General features: G+C 55.4%; 1 protein-coding gene across 6 annotated transcripts; it reads right to left on the bottom strand.

Moving 5' to 3' along the window:
• Positions 1–4,202: 4,202 nt before the first annotated feature.
• LOC100587757 (zinc finger and SCAN domain-containing protein 2-like) lies at positions 4,203–12,228 on the bottom strand. 6 transcript variants are annotated; one of them, XM_003270904.4, is made up of 3 exons: positions 11,368–12,228; positions 8,198–9,102; positions 4,203–6,514 (listed from the first exon to the last, which is right to left on the bottom strand). In XM_003270904.4, exon 2 carries the CDS (start codon positions 9,072–9,074, stop codon positions 8,463–8,465), a length of 612 nt encoding a protein of 203 aa, XP_003270952.1. In that variant the 5' UTR covers positions 9,075–9,102; positions 11,368–12,228; the 3' UTR covers positions 4,203–6,514; positions 8,198–8,462. The 6 variants fall into 6 exon arrangements, with proteins under 6 accessions (XP_003270952.1, XP_030681994.1, XP_012367746.1 ...); XM_030826134.1 differs by lacking the exon at positions 11,368–12,228 and adding an exon at positions 11,207–11,279; XM_012512292.2 differs by lacking the exon at positions 11,368–12,228 and adding an exon at positions 9,200–11,197.
• Between the last annotated feature and the right edge of the window lie 5,705 nt (positions 12,229–17,933).

The following is a 17,933-nucleotide window of genomic DNA, read 5'->3' as shown; positions in this document are numbered from 1 at the left end:
TGCAGTGAGTCGAGATCGAGCCATTGCACTCCAACCTGGGCAACAACAGTGAAACTCCGTCTCAAAAAAAAAAGAAAGAAAGAAAGAAAAAGAAATAAAGACCCAAAGAAACAGGAGAAACTGTCTTCTTACACAGTCGTGCAGACGTGTGATTGGAGGACAAGAGGGTGTGACTTATGCTAATAAACTGGGGGACTTAGCAAGGCCTGTTTGTTCAGATTCTTCCTGGGGTCTCTGTAGGGCACTCCTCTTCTCCAGGGATAGGGAGGATGCTTCTGGAATGAGGGTCTTATGACCTTCTTTAGAGGAAGATCCGAGAACTCTTCTATGGCCTGCTTCAGGGGAGACAGGCAGGGGAAGGGGAACGTGGCCTTCCTGCTTCTGCTGTTTTCTTGATGCCAAGGTGCTATATTTTGGGGTGGTATGTCCTGAACCCTGTTAAAGCCAAGAGCAGTGGCAGAAAGGAGAAGAACAGGTATTGGCCATGCGCAGCAGACCCCATGAGTGAGCACCAGGCCAGAGGTGGGAAAAGCAGCAGCCAGTGCATCGGGCCTTGCCAGCCTGAAATATGGTTCTCACGATCTCATAAAGACGGAACTCTCCGCAGTCCCTGGGACTATATATAGTCCATTTTCCCTCCAGGAGCACCACATGCTTCCTCCTGCTCCATAATTTCTGAAAGCGCTCACGTGCAGCGGAAGCTGTGTCACCTCTGTCCATCAGCCAGTCCCTCCTCCACCTCTCAGAACGCCTGTGCACCATCATGTCACCCTCTCCAAAGACTCTCTCGCCCTACACATGGACACGGTTTTCACTACTCCTATAAACTCAGATTCTCTTGAACCCACATGCTTTAAACCCAATCTCAGGGGACCCTGCCATCCCCCAGCAGGTTTCCATGTGCCAGGGGAAGAACTAGCTCAGCCCCTCCCCACTGAGAGGTTTTCAGGTCCTTTCCACACCCCAGAGGCCCCTGTCCCTGATGCTCTGCCTTACAACAGCCTTTTGACAGTGATTGTTATGAAACAGGAGAGCAAACACACTGGCCTGAAGTGTCTATGTTTGAGATGCTTTCCAAGTCCAAGGCCAGTGCAAGAGTAGCAGTGTGTATTTGTTTAGCGTTGGTTTAACTGCAAGGGCCTGATGACCTTCCAGAAACAAAGAAGTTCTGCTCCAAGGTGACTTTCTGTGTCTGCTGCTAGAAACTGCTAGCAACTGCAGTTCTCCTGCTTAAAGAAAAAAAATGCAGTTTCAGTTTACCAAGCATCTGTACAGAGCAGAGATGGTGGTAGCCTAGCGCAGAGCAAGGCCCGAGTCACAGGAATGGTGGCAAGCCCAGAGGAGCAGGAGCAGCGTCCCAGGGGCCTCTCCAGCCTGCCCCATGAGGCCTGGCCACTCAGCCGAGCTTGGGGGTCACCACCCAAAAGAGGCCTGCATAAGCAGTCGGGGAAGCATCCGAGAAGAACCTGAGGTCGGCCAGTCCACCCCATTCACTTCATGTATCAGAAACTGAGCCTCGAGATGGTAAGGACCTTGACCAAAGACTTGTGGTCAGACTAGACCCCAACCCTTGACCTGTGAATTTGACTCTTGTCCCTTGTTTCCAGTGGAGAGGGGCTTCAGCGCAGCTGGTGAGGGCCACCAGCATTTAGGTCCTCTGGTCTGGCCTCTCACCAAGGAGATGGTCACTTCCAGTCCATTCATCCAGCAGCAGCTCACTGAAGGCCCAGAGGTAACCAGTGTCACACAGAACCGCCAAAGAAAGGGGCAGGTCAAGATCTACTGTGTGCAAGATGCTTTCAGCTTGTGTTCTTCAAAGACCTTGCCTTAGGGTGGGGATCCTAGAAGCAGAGCCTGAGACAAGGATTCTTGTTCAGGCAGGGAGGGTGAGAATTGTCAGGGAAGGGTTCTAGAGAGGGAGAGTGGCCGGAAGCAGCACAGGGCAGAGAAAGAAGCCAGCTGTGTTCCCCCAGGAGAGCAGCTTCAGTCTGATCCCTTCGTGTGGGCAGTCATTTGCCAGGGGGCAGCCCCCAGGCTGGGCAGCTGTAGGCCATCAGCGGCCCACACTCACAACCGCTGGAAGGTGGCTGGGCTGGGGCTCTGAGAGCATCACAGCAGGTGTCTCCACCATGGGCATGATGAGAAAGGTGAGGCTCAGATGTCAAGGAGGGTTGGGCACTGTGGCTCATGCCTGTAATCCCAGCACTTTGGGAGGCAGAGGTAGGTGAATCACCTGAGGTCAGGAGTTCGAGACCAGCCTGACCAACATGGCAAAACTCCATCTCTACTGAAAGTACAAAAATTAGCCAGGTGTGGTAGCATGTACCTGTAATCCCAGCTACTCGGGAGGCTGAGGTAGGAGAATCACTTGAATCTGGGAGGCAGAGGTTGCAGTGAGCCGAGATAGTGCCACTGTACTCCAGCCTGGGTGACAAAGTGAGACTCCATCTCAAAAAAAAAAAAAAAAGTTAAGGAGGCCTTAAGGAGGGTGGAGATGGGAACCGGGGGAGGGTCCCAGACAGCGGGTGGAGGAGCCATGCTGTGTGAGCCACCTGCTTCTGTGCCCAGGACTGGCCCTTCCCTTGGTGTTTCCCTCCTGTACTGCGTCTGTACTCCAGGAAATTCCTATACAGCCAGGCTGGGTAGGCCAGGTCAGGATGGGCCCCACCGATGTGTGCACCAGTCCTGGAGGGTGGGGGTGGCGGTGGCTAGTATCTGGGCCCTGGGGAAGGCAGCAGCCTCTTGTCTCTACCAGCTCGCCTAAAAGGAAACTCCATCATTGCTCTCCCTGCAAGCAGCAAGGCCAATGGAATGTCTGAGTCAAAGGCCCTCCTTGGAGGGCAATGGCAAAGTGGCACTGGGTCTGACAGCAGATGCTGACCACCTGGGATCTTGAGCACATGCAGTTTCTGACTGGAGTCTGGGGTGGGAATTGCAATTGTGCATTAACAACTCCCAGGTGACACCAACGCTGCTGGCCCGGCTTCTCCCTGCACCACTTCCACCCCCAACGCTGCTGGCCCGGCTTCTCCCTGCACCACTTCCACCCTGTCCCCATAGCAAGAGTGTGGGTCTGCTGCCTGGAGTCCATCCACCCATCTTCTCGTCTCTGGCTTTCCTCTGCTGAACAATACCTTCCCACTCCCAGCACATGAACTCCAGCTGCAGCTGAGCCCCCTCGGCCATGGATGTGCGTGTGACAAGGCCTTTCAGAACCCTGCACTCCCCTGGCCACTGAGACAGGTCTAGTAACAGGCACTGACCCGATTCAGGCCAAAAAGAGTAGGACCCTCCGCTGTCTCAGATCCATTAGAGAAGGACCGGACGCTGCCAGGCAGAAGGCTGAGCTGCCGGCTTCTTCTTCCTGGCTGGGTCTGTGTGACCATCGAGTCACTGTACTTTTCATTTACACGAGCTCATCATTTCCTTTTTTGAAATCTGAGTTGAACACAGAGCCCTGCCTGATTCACTCCCAACATCACCCACCCACGTTTCAAAGGTGCAGCCCCTAAGTTCCTTACTCGCAGGACCCTCCTGGCTGACAGAGGCCATAGAAGAAGTCAGAGTCAGACGGCGCAGCACAGGGTCACGGTGCCGAAGTGAGCCCACCGCACTCCAGCCAGGCCTTCCATTGACGGGAAGGAAGTTACTTACCCAGGTCTCACGGCCACCCGGTGGCATGCAGGACAGATGGTCAGCTGTCCAGAGCGCTCTGCGAGAGGTGGTCTGCAGCCAGGTCCTACTTGCGGGGGGGAGGCCCAAAGAGGAATGGTAGAGTCTCTGTGCTGCGCTGTGCACTTGCGTCCTTTACACATCTACTTGTTCGCTTCTCACAAGTCCATAAGGAAGAGGAGCAGGGAAGGGGACTAACATCAGGAGAGGCACGTGCCTGGCCGAGACCTCCCGTTGGAGACAGGCCAGCACAGGGGCCTGGTCTCCTGACTCAAGCACTCTTAGCGGTCCACTACTAGCAGGCAGCAAGGGCTGCAGCCCCTGTATCTGTGAGTCAGATGCTAAGGGCAGTCACTGTGCAGGTGCCGGAAGCCTACATTAGCCCATCACTGAGGCTCTGATGTGTGTCTTCTAGGGTCTTTAGTCACCAGGCAACCTTGAAACATAATTCCTCAAGAGATGATGGAGGCAGAGACAGAGGCCACCACCCTGTCCCCGCTAAGCCCCAAATGACCACTCCTGACACCAGCTGATGTTGAGAGAACATTTATTCCACTCAGTCAGCTCCCGCAGGTGTCAGCAACCTGTAGAAATATCCGGGCTGGACGACCACTTCCGTGCACTCCTGCAGAGTCGAGGTGGAGGGGGTCCCTGATGCTCCCACTGCCCCAAGGAGGTAAGAGCCTGAGGCCTCCGACATCCACTTTTGACCCAGGGGAGCCAGCCCACAGCCCAGTAAAAGGCACCCTTGAGTTAACTCACATACCCTCTCCCCATGTGCACTGCCCATTACCGGCCACCGACAAGCTTCCAGCGCTTGAGGCACCAGTCAGTCGACAAGTGTTTCCTGAGAGTTAGGAGCCCAGTCCTGTGCTAGACCCTGGTAGGGCTCAAGAGGAAATGACAGTTCCTTGCCCTCAGGGAGCTAACTGTCTAGTTGGGGACTCAAGACACACACGGAAGAGACTGGAGCGTCCGTGGGACAGCACGCAGTTCAGGGACAGGGGCTCACACAGGGCCTGTTTGGAGCGGGGAGGAGGAATGTGGGCTGGGTGGTTTGGGAAGCCGGGCCCCGTGGATCAGAAGGGCTTAGCTGGGTAGAGGAGAGGAAAGGGGTCATGTCCGAGCAATATAGGGGAAGGCACAGAGGCAGGAACAAGCACAGCACAGTGATGGGCAGAGGGGGACACAAACTGCACCATTAGCACAGAAGGGGAGTGTGTGGAGGTTTCCTCTAGGTCGGCCAAGGATCAGAGCCAGATCAGAAGCTCCTGGGGCTGGGAGCACCTTCTTGTTCTCGGATCTCCCCCTGAGCGTTCTGCTATTCCAGGGTGAGGCATACAGTAGGAGGTAAGAATGTATGATCCAAACTGCATCGAAGACAGCAAGACTCCAGTGCAGGGATCCACAGGCTGCCCTCCAACCACCCTGACCCAAACCCATCCCAGCCCTGGTCAGTTTTGCCTTTTCTCATGTTCATTCTGGGGAAGCAGGTGAGAACTTGGAGCTTCCAGGCTGACTGGTTCAGGTGTGAAGATGGGAGGAGTCCTCGCCCTGCTGCCAGCCTGGGCCCTGTTCCCTTCAACTGCACTGCTGCACACTCAGAGAACACACAGAAAGCTCCTCCACCGACCTCTCACCCTGCCCAGAGCCACAGGCACCAGGAGTGAGGCCCTCATCCTCTTCCTCCCCAGCCCGCTGGGCTGAACACTTGGCCAGTTGGGAGGTACCGCTGACTGGGCTTGGTTGGTGGAAGCGGGATTCCTTCTCCCTGGGGCAGACTCAGACCAAACTCAAGCTCCCACCAGTGTCCACAGCAGTCCAGCTTCCCCTGAGACCACACAGTGAAATCAGAGCCCAGGCCAGGAGCAAAGGGCTCCTTTGTGGAAGCCAGCGGCCAGTCAGGCAGAACAAGAAACAAAACCAAAAGAGAAAATCTAGCCCAGGGGACCTCTGCCAATGTCTGGGGAAGGGAAATGAGGTTCCAGAAACCTAATGCATCATTCGTTAGGTCTGGGAGAAGGGACTGACTAAAAAGGTCTCCTCCTCAGAATTCTTTATTCCTGAACACGGGAAGGAGGCTTGGCCAGGGGGAGGGAGGGGCACTACTTGTACAGTGGCCTTGACTCAGGGCTCAATGTGTGACAGGTAAGGAAAGGGCAGCAGGTGAAGTCCCCAGGGCTGAGGTTCTTAGCCTGGAGTCCAGGGATGGGTTTCATTCAGGGAGCCCAGTGGCTCCTGAAATTGCTTGGGGTTTTTGAGTCCACGTCAGTTATCTGTTTTCCTAGGGAAGGTCCGTAACCTTCATCAGATTTTCCAAGGGCTTCGTGTCTCCAAAGTGCTTAGAAGCACCGCTCAGAAAGGAAAATGAAGCCTGCAGGTTTCATTGACATCTGGCAGAAGGTTTTGCCTCTAGAACCAGGTCTGCCACCAACTTGCTGTGTTAGCTTAGACCAATCACTTCCTGTCTCTGAACTCTAGCCAAGTGGTGGACCAGGCAGGAGCAGAGAAGCCAGCTCTCCACACAGGCATCGTCCTACCACCAGTGGCAGAGAGTGGGGGCCTGTAGCCAGACAGCCAGGATGAGGTCTGCCCCAGCTGTGATTCCCACCAGGCCTGGGGAGTTTGTCCACCAGAGCTTGGAATCTGCCTCCAATTCTAGGCTCCAACCAGTCACCTCCACTGGTCACCGCAGTGCACCTCTTGAGGCAGGTCTTCTTACTGGATGTGTCCTGATGCCCGGGTGCAGTGCCAGCCAGGCCTCCATGGAACCCCATTCCTGGTCTCTGTGTCCAGATGGGTCCTGCACCTATCGGGTCATAAGATCCTGCCCACTCCGCAACTGTCCACAGAAACAAAGAGATCAGGATCAGGTATGGAGCCGTGACATGGCCCTGCCCAGCCACCCCCTGGGGCTATGAGGGAGCGATCAGCTGGCCTACCCTGAATCTGTCCTAGGGTTTGAATGAATCCTCTTTGTCCCCTACCAAGCACTGCAAGGATTACTAATCCCATTTACAGATGAGACACCTTGGGTTCAGGGCATTTTGGTGACTGACTCCAGGTGTCCCAAGTCTCTGTTTAATTTCATCTTTGCCACCAATGCTAGTCTACAGCACCTGGGAGTGGTAGGCAGAGGACAGTCTCTGAGGAGCCACAGCCACACAGCCACACAGCCACACAGCACTGAGGACGGGCAGAGGGGGTAGTGGGGAGGGACGAGTCTCCAGAACCCAGCACAGGACTGAACGTGCAGGTCCCCTCGAAGCCCCAGCTCCCTTCCTCCCAAACCACTCCCAGGGATGCCACGTCCCCTTCAAACACCCGTACCACCCCTGACATCCCTGCCCCAGCTCCTATCACATGGCCCCAAATCCTCCCTGCTCCATCGTCCACTTTTTAGCAGTGAAGCTAAAAGGTTCTGAGATTCAGAATCCAAAACAAAGCCCTGGCTTCCACCCATTGTACCCCTAAGTACCAACTGTGGCGTAGGCAAGCTTGGCAAACCTGTTTCCTCATCTGCCAAAAGGCTGAAGAGGCCCGTGCCTCAGAGCGCCAGCTTGGAATCAGAGGTCCTGGAGCAGAGTCCTGGCTGCCCCCTTTCTCACTGCCAGACCTTGACCAGGCCTCTTAGCTGCGGGCCTCATGTTCTCTCGCCCAGATGACCCAAGTCCCTCGAGGCTCCAGCTCTTCCCACATCAGTCTGCCCTCACAGTGCCTCTGATTCTCCTCCTAAAGCATAAGTCTGAGATCATAGCATTCATCTCATTAAAAATCTCAGTGTCCCCGCCCCCTGACCATGACGTCCTTTGTAGGGCAAACCTCCCCTTGGGACACCTGGAGTCAGTCACTAAACTATCAGGAACCCCCCCTGGTGAAAACATCCTTCTACACACTTGCCCTTCCTAGAACAATTTTATTTGTCCCCATGACCTGGTTCAAACCATCAAACTCTCCTGGGTGACAAAGAGAAGCCAGTCACCCTCCTCGGTCTCACCCCAGAGCGCTTTGTAGGTTGGCCCCACGTCACACACCGAGTGTGAGCACCCCGTGACAGGGCCTGTAGTCCTCATGTGTGTCTCTGGGAGAGCCCAGCGTGGCACAGTCAGTGTCACATGGTGTGGCAGAATCAACTAAGGCTCTGTGCACCAGTGACCTCACCCTCTCTCATCCAGTAGCTGCAATATATCCCAGCGAGGAAGAGTCCCTCATCTATATCCCAAACTTACAGATGAGCAAACTGAAACATGAAGTGAAATGACATCTCAAGGACAGCAGAGAGTGTGTACAGGAGCCAGGAGGCCTGGGGGCTGAGGTTGGGCGTGGGGATTGTGGAAAGTGGCCTCTCCAAGTCTCTTTCAACTCTGACATTCTGGGGATGAAGATCCGGTAAGCAGCTCATCACAGAGAAACCTACAGCCCGGTACCCAGACCGCCCCACCTGCCATCAAGAATCAACACCACCCACCCCACCCGCACCACCCCCAGCCCTGAGAGGGGCTCTGGTCAGCCCCGCAGGTCTCACCTGCTCTAGGCCAGATGGGCTAGAGAAGGAGAACCATGGCAGGAGCCCGAAGCAGCTGTGTGCAGCCAGCCAGAGGGTCCCGAAGGAGGAACGCAAGCGGGCGGCAGGAGCCTGGCGGCGGCCCACACCTTCAAGAGCCCAAGCCAGCGCTGCCCCTCTCCCGGGATCCCATCCAGAGAGGGAGCCGCGGCCCAGGGCCATCTCCAGGGGTCTGGGACGCACGTGCGGGGCGGGAAGCAGCCGTCGGCAGCAGGCCCCGGGCGCATCATAGCACGCGTCCTAAGTGGGCCGCCTGGCCCTCGGGCCCGTGGCCGTGGCTGCGCTGATGGGTCTTCAGCGAGCCCTCGCGTGCGAAGCTCTTGCCGCAGCGTGGGCAGAAGTAGGGCCGCCGCTCCCCGAAGACGCCGGGGCGGCGCGGGTGCGGCGCGGGCATGCGCGCGTGGGTGCGCTGGTGGTTGAGCAGGAAGCGCGGCTCGCGGAAGCAGCGGCCGCACTGCGCGCACTGGTGCGGCTTCTCGCCGCTGTGGATGCGCTGGTGCGTGAGCAGGTTCTGCTTGAGGCTGAAGCAGCGGCCGCACTCGGGGCAGGGGAAGGGCCGCTCCCCGGTGTGCGTGCGCTGGTGCACCTCGAGGTTGTGCTTGACGCTGAAGGCCTTGCCGCACTCCGGACACACGAAGGCAGCCGCGCGGCCCGCTCCGGCGTGCGCCTTCTGGTGCCGCACCAGGCTGGGCTGCTGCGAGAAGGTCTGGCCGCACAGCGGGCAGCGGTAGGGCTGCTCCTCCGCAGGGTGGTGGATGACCAGGCCTCGCTCGTCCCCCAGACCCTCCTCCCCGTCCCCCGCAGGGGACCCGCCCCCGGAGGACGCCAGCTCGGTCATGGGCACTTCCAGCTGCAATCACCAGTCCCTAGGGAGACAGAAGCGGGGGCGGGGGTGGGGGGTGGAGAGAGAGGGGTCGGGGAACCCGAGGGTTAGCCAGCCCCCAGCCTGGCAGGGACACTCACCTTCCACAACCTCCACCTTTCGCCCCGTTTTGTTCAAGCTCAAGTTCCCCTGCTGGGAATTGGTGTTCTTCTTCCTCCACTGCCTTTTAAGCACGGCCTACACTCCTTCCAGTCCCTTCCCAAGGGCACCTTCTAGAAGCCTTCCCTGACCTTTCCACCCCAGGCTTAAACACCGTGTGACACAACCATGTGGCTCTCACTCATCATACTGCACGAGGGTCAGTCATGCCACCTCTGTACCCCGACTCCCAGCACCTTAAGGACAGAGCTGCCTTCTTTCAACCCCAGCACCTAGCACCATGCCAGCCAGCCACACAAGACACTAGACAGATGGTGATGAGTTTCAGTTAGGATTTTCAGTTTCAGTTTCAGCTAGGATTTTCAGTTACTTTCGTCTAGACTGTCTTATCCCTCCAACCAGATCTCAAGGACAGGGGGAGGTAGGGAAGTGCACCCCAAACTTGGAGAAAAGGGTGGCATTATCAATGATTTAAAGATATTTTTGCGAAGCTTAAAACAGGAAAAAAAACACAACCCTGTAAACTTGAAAGTGACCTCAGTTAAACATTAAAGGCGGCAGCTCTTTGTTTATCGAAATGAGGCATGTGTTCAAAAGGTTTCCAAGTCACTGAACCAGGGTGTGGGCTCCCAGGGGGACTGGTCTCAGCGTGATTCCTCTTGGTATCCTCACAGCAAAGCCTGGCCCAGGGCTGAGCAGCACACTCAGTGCCCAGCCAACACCCCCAAACCCAGCTCCCTTCATGCTGGTTCTCCCAAGGATCCTCTTCCCAGGGCACTGTGTTCCTCTTAAATTGTTTCCCATTGTCCTCACAACAGCCCTGAGAAAGGGGCGGAGCAGGGTTACTGAGCCCCACTTTAAAGATGGGGAAACTGAGGCTCAGTGAGGTCAACATCCTTGCCAAGGTCACAGAGCAAGCTGAGCCTGGACTAGGCCTCAAGTCTCCTGTCTCACTGTTGAAAGCTCTTTTCAATGTACTAGCTGCTCAACAACTAAACACTCCTCAAAACACACACACACCCCACTGCCACCATCGCAGCAGTCACAGAGCCATGCATTCCAAAGGGCCACTTCTCCTGTAGACGCACTGTCTACTGCAACCACTCCCACGACCCCCACCAAAACTTGGGCTCCTGCAGGGCCCTAAGGCCTGCCTCATCCATTCTCCCCAACCCCATCAGGGAAGCCGGCTGAATATTCCACTGGACCTCCCCGAAGGCCTCTCTTCACTTCCAGCCTCAGTCAACCTATCTGCAGAGTGGGGTCTCAGGGCCACCTCCTCTGTCTCCCGTACCCTCGAGGCCAGGGTGGAACTGACCCTGGGGAAGGAGACAAGTCCTACTTGCAAGAGACCCCACCCACAAGTCTTTTCCACAGGCAGCTGCACTGACATCTGCAAAGACAGATCATCAAAGTCCCCTTGGCCAATCTCAGCCTGGCCCTGTGACTGGGCAGCCTCCTCACTCTCCCCAGCTATACCCCTGACTGAGGCCCCGCCTGCACGCCGAGAGGCCCCCCGTCTCTCCCCCAAGTTCTTTCATCCCATGCCACACTCACAGCCCAGCTGAGCCCCTGCTCCTCCGGTCTCCGGCCGCAGATCTTTGCTCTACAGTCTGCGCTGCTCAACGCAAATACGGTAACTCTCCCGCAGCGACTCCCGCGCCCCTTCTCCCCTCCCCCATAAAGACGGCAAGCCTCCCGCGACGTTGCTGTTATCAAATAGCTGCATTAATCGGGAGAGCTGACCCCACCCCACCCCACCCGACCTTACACACAACCTTGCCAACTTCTGCGGCCGGAGCAACCCCGGAGAAATATGGTAAACTCTGCGTCGCAACCCCACCCCCACGAAAATACGTAGGCCTCCACCCTGCTGCCGCAACCCACCCCGCCCGACTGCAAGCCCCAGCTCCCAGAGGGAATGAATGCAGCCCACCCCCCGCGGCCGCAGCGCCCCCTCGCGGAGCCACGCAACCCTGGATAAATACGTAATTAAGTCGCGGCGCTCCCTCTCCCGGAAAGGAGCTGCGCGGGACCCGGCAAATACGGTAGCGCGCCCGCAGTGACCCGCCCCCGAGGGTCCGGCTCTGGCCTCGGTAAATACGGTAACCTCCCGCCGCGGCCCCAGCGCGGCCCCGCGCGGACTCACATGGCGCCGCCTCCCGAGCCTTGCGTCTTCGCTGCAGCGCCGCAGTCGCCGGCGTCGTCGCAGCCGCACAGCAGCCCCGTGAGGCTGGGAGGTCTAACTCTTCGGCAGCCCGGCTGGCGGAAAACGGGGCTGCTAGTGCTGCGCCCGCCCGGGCCGGAGCGGCGACCATGCGGAGGCCGGTTCTGGGGCCTGAACGTCCCAGGGAGCGGGCCCTCTCAAGCCCCCCGATCCGCCGACCCAGACATTCCCCCTTTCTGGATTCCCTGAGGCCTGCATTCGGCCGTTATAGCACCATCCCTGTTTTCCTAATCCCAAGGCCAGGCCCACAAACCGCCCCCAGCGACCAGGAAAGAGGGTCGGACGGAGGCGCCGGCCTTTCCCCGGGTGATAGGGGCTGAGCGCCGGAGCCCGGCGGCGGAGCGGCCCTGGGCGAGGGTTTCAGGACTGGAGACAAGAGTCAAAGGGGCCGAATCGAGGAGCTGCCCTCGCTGACAGTTTCGCCAGTCTGCCTGACTATACGGCCTGGGTTATATCACTAGAGTGACCAGAGGGAAAGGAAGAAGACATCAGGCCCCTGCTGACCCCACCTCCTCAGAACCCGCAGTCAAGCCAGAGATATCCCATAAAAGAGCAACTTACGACGTCTGGAGTAGCAGCGGGCGTGAGAGGGCAGAACCAAATTACAGCTTCCAGCTGCCATTTAATGATACTGTCCCTTACTCGGATATAACTTTGCCTTTTACAAAGCCCTTTTCCATGTATGATCTCGTGGGAACCTTCCAATAACCATGTGCGCCCTAGCTTGTGTGGGTATTATTATCCCATTTTATAGAAGGGAAAATAAAATTGAAACACAGAGTGGCTTCCTCCAACACTCACAGCTCTAAGTAGCAGAGCCCAGATGGGGACACGGCACCGTGACCCAGCTTGCGTTCCACTGCACCTGCCCTGGGACTGAGACCCTCAGACATAAATAGGGTGTGACTACAGGGAAGTAAAAACCTGGGCCCCAGTGAGAACGTGCCTGAGGGTGTACATTTGACAGACAAAAAAACAGAGGCCTGAGAGGAAAAGTGATTTTAAAAGTCACAAGTGGTAGAAGAACATTAAATAGGCTTTTTTCTCTGTGGCCTCTCTATAGCTGCCAGGTAGAGAAACGTGACTCTCTCTCCAAGGCCCAGGCAGGGATCCTTGCAGCAGACAGTGGATGTGGCAGTTGGGGTGGCGCTGTCCCTGATGGAGGGCGTTGAGAGATGCGGGACTCCCGATATCATAGGGTCCTCTCTGCAGCTCTGCAGGTGCCCACTGTGCCTTCTGGAGCCTGGGAACTGAAGAATTCCAGATGGCAGGCCCTAGGCTGTAAAATCAGCCCCTTCCTCCCAACACAAGGCCTGGAGGTCAGGCCTGCCTGCTTTCACAGCTCGCTTGGTGGACCAGTCTGCCCCACCAGGCCCCACCCGTCTGGCTTGTGGCCTCTGGAGAATCCACTCCTACCCCAACCCCCACCCCATCCCTTCACTGCTCCTGGAGACACCTCACTGCTGGACTTTAGGAGTTCCACGTCCCAAGGAAATTGGCATTTTAAACAGAGACAACGGGGAGGGAATACTGGGAAGACAAAGAAATGAGTGCATAGGACAGATGTTGAGTTCTCATGCAGTGACACCAGCACCCCAGGTGCTGATGACCAACCCCACCCGTGCCTCCACTCAAAGCACATCAACACTGCCCAGCTTTCCAGCCCCTGCTGTCACCTGCCAGAGCCCCCAGTGTTCATCTCCTTTGCAGACCATAAGAGAAATGGGGACACTCGGTGAACACCATGTTTTTCAAAAGCAAAATCAATAATATGCCTGAGGATGTCTCCCATATTTTTAGCAGCATTTCTAGGTAAGCTGAACCAAAATAGAAAGGAAAAGAACACAGCTAGGGGATGGGGGTGGACACAGACACGGGCAGTACCACCTCAAACCTGCCCTGTCTCAACGGGGAAGCCAAGGGCTCCCAGAGGCCTCCATTCTCTGCTCTGCCACGGTGGTTTGAGCTCAGGCACTTCACTTCTCTAGTTTCGTGCACATACACCCCCCTCCCCTGTCTCCCCCAAGGTTCCCCCTCACCCCATTCTTAGGTGCTGCAGTGAGCACGATAGAGTGCCAATATGGAAACACCCTGCAAACACAGCCCTGCCTCATGCTTCCTCATACAGGCAGCGCAGTGGCTGGCACAGGGATCACCACTATCCTGACAGATCCATATGGCAGCTGGACTCTGGACCCTAACAAAGGCCTGCACTGCCCACAACCAAGGCGTCCTGGAGAACAGCAGACCATGGCTCCTGTGTGGGTAGACGTGTAGCTCATGGCTCCAGTGTAGGTAGACGTGTAGCTCATGGCTCCTGTAGACCATGGGTAGACGTGTAGCTCAAGTGAACCCTGTCCCAGACTCTGCACTGTAGTCACCCTGGGGCACAACAGGTGGACAAACAGATCACCCCATGGGCCTCCTCGGAGCAGCTCCAGACCCTGCTCCCCGCATGCTCCAGCTCCACCTGCGGGGCTGCGTCCCCAGGGCTTCCTCACTCAGCAGGGCAACCACCTCCCCCTTGACAAGCCTCTCCCATCTCCCCAGGACTGGACAGCAGCCTGATCTCTCTCTCCAAAGCACCTTATGCTGATCCCAGATTTGGAATTTAGCATACTTTTGTTTTCCGCACCAGGTTATGAACTTCAAAGGGCAGGGACTATTTTAGCATCTCTTTGTCCCACGCGTCGAGCGTATAATAGGTCCTCAGTCAACGTCTGTTGAATGAACATATGCTCCTCTGCAAGCTACATCTGATAGCTCAGGCAGTGCAGAGAGAAAAGATGGCCCCAAGGGTTTGGAGGAGAAGGAGAGCTGATGCAATGCAAGGAACGAGGAGGTGCAGGCAAAGCTGCCGCCCCAGCCATAACTGAGGGCTGAGTTGCTCTGCAGAGACCTAGATGAAGACGTGAGGCTCAGCGTGAGGCCTCCTCTGCTCCAAAGTTCTCTTTCCTTGGAATTAAAACCCAGGATGTGACCTATGACATCAATTCAAACCCTTAAACTTGCAGCAGGCCTGCTTCACACTGGGGATGGTTAATTCTTTATGTGGGTTAAGCTAAACAAGGGAAAAACCCTTTTCTCCCTTTCCATGGGCACAATTGCTCTGCAAGTAACCACTCAAGTTTATTAAAACAACAATAACTACCATTTACTGAGTGCTTGCTGTGTGCCAGGCACTATACCGCATGCTTTACATAAGTTACTTGCCCAAGGACCTATGGTTTAAATGACAAAGCCAGAATTGAACCCCAGAACTATCTGGCTCTGCTGGAGGTGGTGAGCAGAGGGGAGAAGGTGAAGGGAAAAGAAACAATGTTTCTAGCTTCTTATCAATAGGAGTGTCATCCTATCATCCCTGGGGCTGTACTGCCCAGTAGCTATGCGGGGCTATTTAAATTAATTAAAATTGAATAAAGTTCAGTTCCTCAGCTGTACCAGCCACATTTAAATACTCAATAGCCATATGTGGCTAGTGGCTATGGTCTGGACAGCACAGAAATAGAGCGCTGTCATCATCACGAAAAGTCCTCTGTTGAACAGCCTGTTCAGGACACCTCCTCCAAACCCAATCAACCCAAGAGAGGCTGTTCTCTTTTTAGCCTAAGACATAACTTAAGGGAGTCCATTCATTTCCTTCTCTCACTGCCCCTGCCACAATCCAGGAAGAACAGTGATACGTGAACACACACTATTTTTGGCCCCAATACTCCTCCTCCTGCCTAAAGGTCAAAGATATTTCTTTACTAAATTCAAACCACTGAAAAATAATAACAAAAGGTTTCACATCCCCCACTCCCACCAGTTTCTCTCTGCCAAGTCCACTAGGGGCTTGCCCTCTCCCTCGGCCTGTGTATTGCATGGCTCAGCGGCTGCCTCTGGTCACTGCAGTCTACCCTCCGTCAGGCAGCTCCCCTGGGACTCGGCAGTGGGACACCAAACCCTCTCAATGAAGCTGACCGCCTTACCAGATGACTTGAAGCTCATGTCCCTTGCCAAAAAACAACCATTTTCCGAGAACCTACACCATTTTTCTTAGCTCCAGACTTGCTCCTAACAAAGAAATACAAGGATGATGCAGGCAGTTCCAGAAGCCCCAACATCACCAAGCTCACCTGGCTCCCCATGCCAGCCACTGCACCGCCTGTACGAAGCAGCGTGGCTGCGTTTGCAGGATGTTTCCACATCTGTGACCACGTGGCTACAGATCCCCACGGCAGACCTGCACTTACCTGGCCTTGGAAAGGATACAAAGGTCTGCACTTACCTGGCCATAGACCCGATCTAAATCCTTTAAAGTCTTGATTTATTTACTCATGGCGGTTTTCTGTTCCCTTGGCAACCACCTTAATCTCAGCATGCTCCAGAGTATTTTGGACTGTAACCCACTAGGATAACAGATCTGACCATCTTGTCTTGGACTTAATGACAGTGCCTCTTCCTAAATATCCTCTGACCCAGGTTTATCATTTTAAAATGAAAGAGAATGAAAACAGGAGGACAGTACCACCCCATCCTCGCAGAAGGCTACAATGTGACAGGAGAAGCAGCTTGGGCTAACATGAGGCCTGGGATCTGCTGTCAATTTGCAGCAGGACCTGGTGTACAGGTCACACTATCCCCACCCCCACCCTCCTTTCCTATGTGTTACTGCCCTGCCTGACTCATGGCAAGATTAAATGAGATAATGAATTAGAAAGCCTTGCTAAGAGAGCTGGGGCTGGGAACCATTTTTTAAATAGTTGAACATATAGCTGGTCCCAAGCCCTGTGTGTATCAAAATGATTTTCCATAAAGGTCCTTGAGCTCTTCAAGGGTAGGGGCTGTGTCTCGGGCAGCATCTGAGCATGATGCCTGGCACACAGCAGGCTTCTTTAGTGAATGAATGCCGTGCAGTCCCGGCCTGGTCAGTGAGTCACACACCTCAGTCATTCTTTGCCTGAAGGATTTGACCCTGTCCCCTTTGTGACCCAAAGCACCCATTTGTGGGAGGTTCAGTCACCTGGGGTCAGCAAGCAGGCATTCTCCTGAATTGGTGCTGGAGAAAAAAGCTGCAATTAGGCCTCATTTTTAACCCCAAGTCCTACCAGCACAGCTATTTGACTGATTTGATCATTAAACAGGCCGCTTTTGGAAAATAGCACGTTCTGTTGTAAAGATGCTCCTGCAGGACTGATCTCTTCAGCATCTGCTGCACCCTCCGGCACCTGATTCACAGGGACCTAGTGTTTCCACAGATCTGTCCTTGCGGGCAGTGTTTCTCTAACCCAGGAATGAAAGACGGGACTCAGTGAGGCCTGAAGTGGGTGGACTTGCTCAACTTGATTTCAGAATTTGGCAAGTGGCAAAGAGAAAAAAGCAAATGACTCCTGAGCCTCCCCCCTGGTTAAAGCAGGGTTTGATGAGCTGCAAGGCAGTCAAGCACTCCCTGGGGTCAGTGCAGGATGGAAAGGGAGTTCCAGGAGAGCGGCAGGACATTAGAGTCAGTGGAGCCCCTAGGGCTGGTGTCGGGTGGAGGGTGCCCAGGAAAACCCTTCTGGTTTGGTTTCCTGTGGTCCTAAGTGCTGAATGCTCAAGTAGGTGGTAGCAACCCCGGCGTACAACACCCCGTGTGATTTCACACTGCATGGTTTGTGATCAAAGAACTGGACGGGGATGCAGCAGCCCTGGCTGAGTGCTAACCATCATCAGCACTGTCACCCTGGTAAGCCATAACAGTCAGGGCGGTCCTCCGGATCCACCCGTCACCTTCATATGTCCTTCCATAGATCTACAACTGGAGTATTTTCCAGAAACAGAGGATTAAAGAACAGTGACCAGAAGCCAGGCTGAACCATGGCAGCTCCCAGAAGGTAACACTTCTCTGCATGCAGAGAAGGATCTGGAATGTGAGAAGGGGGCAAGTGCACTTCTTCCTTCTCTAGAGCCATGTTGGAGTCCTTTCTTCCTCCTACCTCCCAGCTACCCAACCCTGGCACCCCAATACCCATTACCACCCTCTCCAATTCCCTCCTCTCCTCTGGGAAGATACCATCTGAGGTCACAGCCTGGGCTGGAGTCCTGGGCTCTTCTGCCAGCACCAGGGACTTAGCCAACCCTGCTTTGGAAGGGCATGAGGGGTGACCTCTTGGGGGCAGGAGGCCGAGGAGGCTATGTGGGAAGACACTAAACTGACTTGGAGAGGGGAAGAGAGAAAACACCCCCGGCACGAACTGGGTGTGGGGAGTGCTGTGCTCCTAGCCTGGGGCAAACGGATGTCTAAGCACACACAGACCCGGGCTTCAGCAAGGGTGGTTCAGAAAGGAAAGTGAGACCATGTGGAATATTCCGTCCATTTTCTCTTCTGCAACACCAGACTGATAAGGATCCAAGCCAGTCAAGACAGCCAGCCCACTTCAGACATGCCCCAGACAGGAATAGAAGCAGTATGTTTGGCTCTCTCCTGCACAGCTACCTCCTCAAGCAGCCAAGCCTCAGCAGAGCGC

Source organism: Nomascus leucogenys, chromosome 13, assembly GCF_006542625.1.
Source record: "Nomascus leucogenys isolate Asia chromosome 13, Asia_NLE_v1, whole genome shotgun sequence".
Taxonomy (NCBI): domain Eukaryota; kingdom Metazoa; phylum Chordata; class Mammalia; order Primates; family Hylobatidae; genus Nomascus; species Nomascus leucogenys.
Note: the sequence above shows the minus strand (reverse complement) of the source record. Positions and strands in the feature narration are given on the sequence as shown.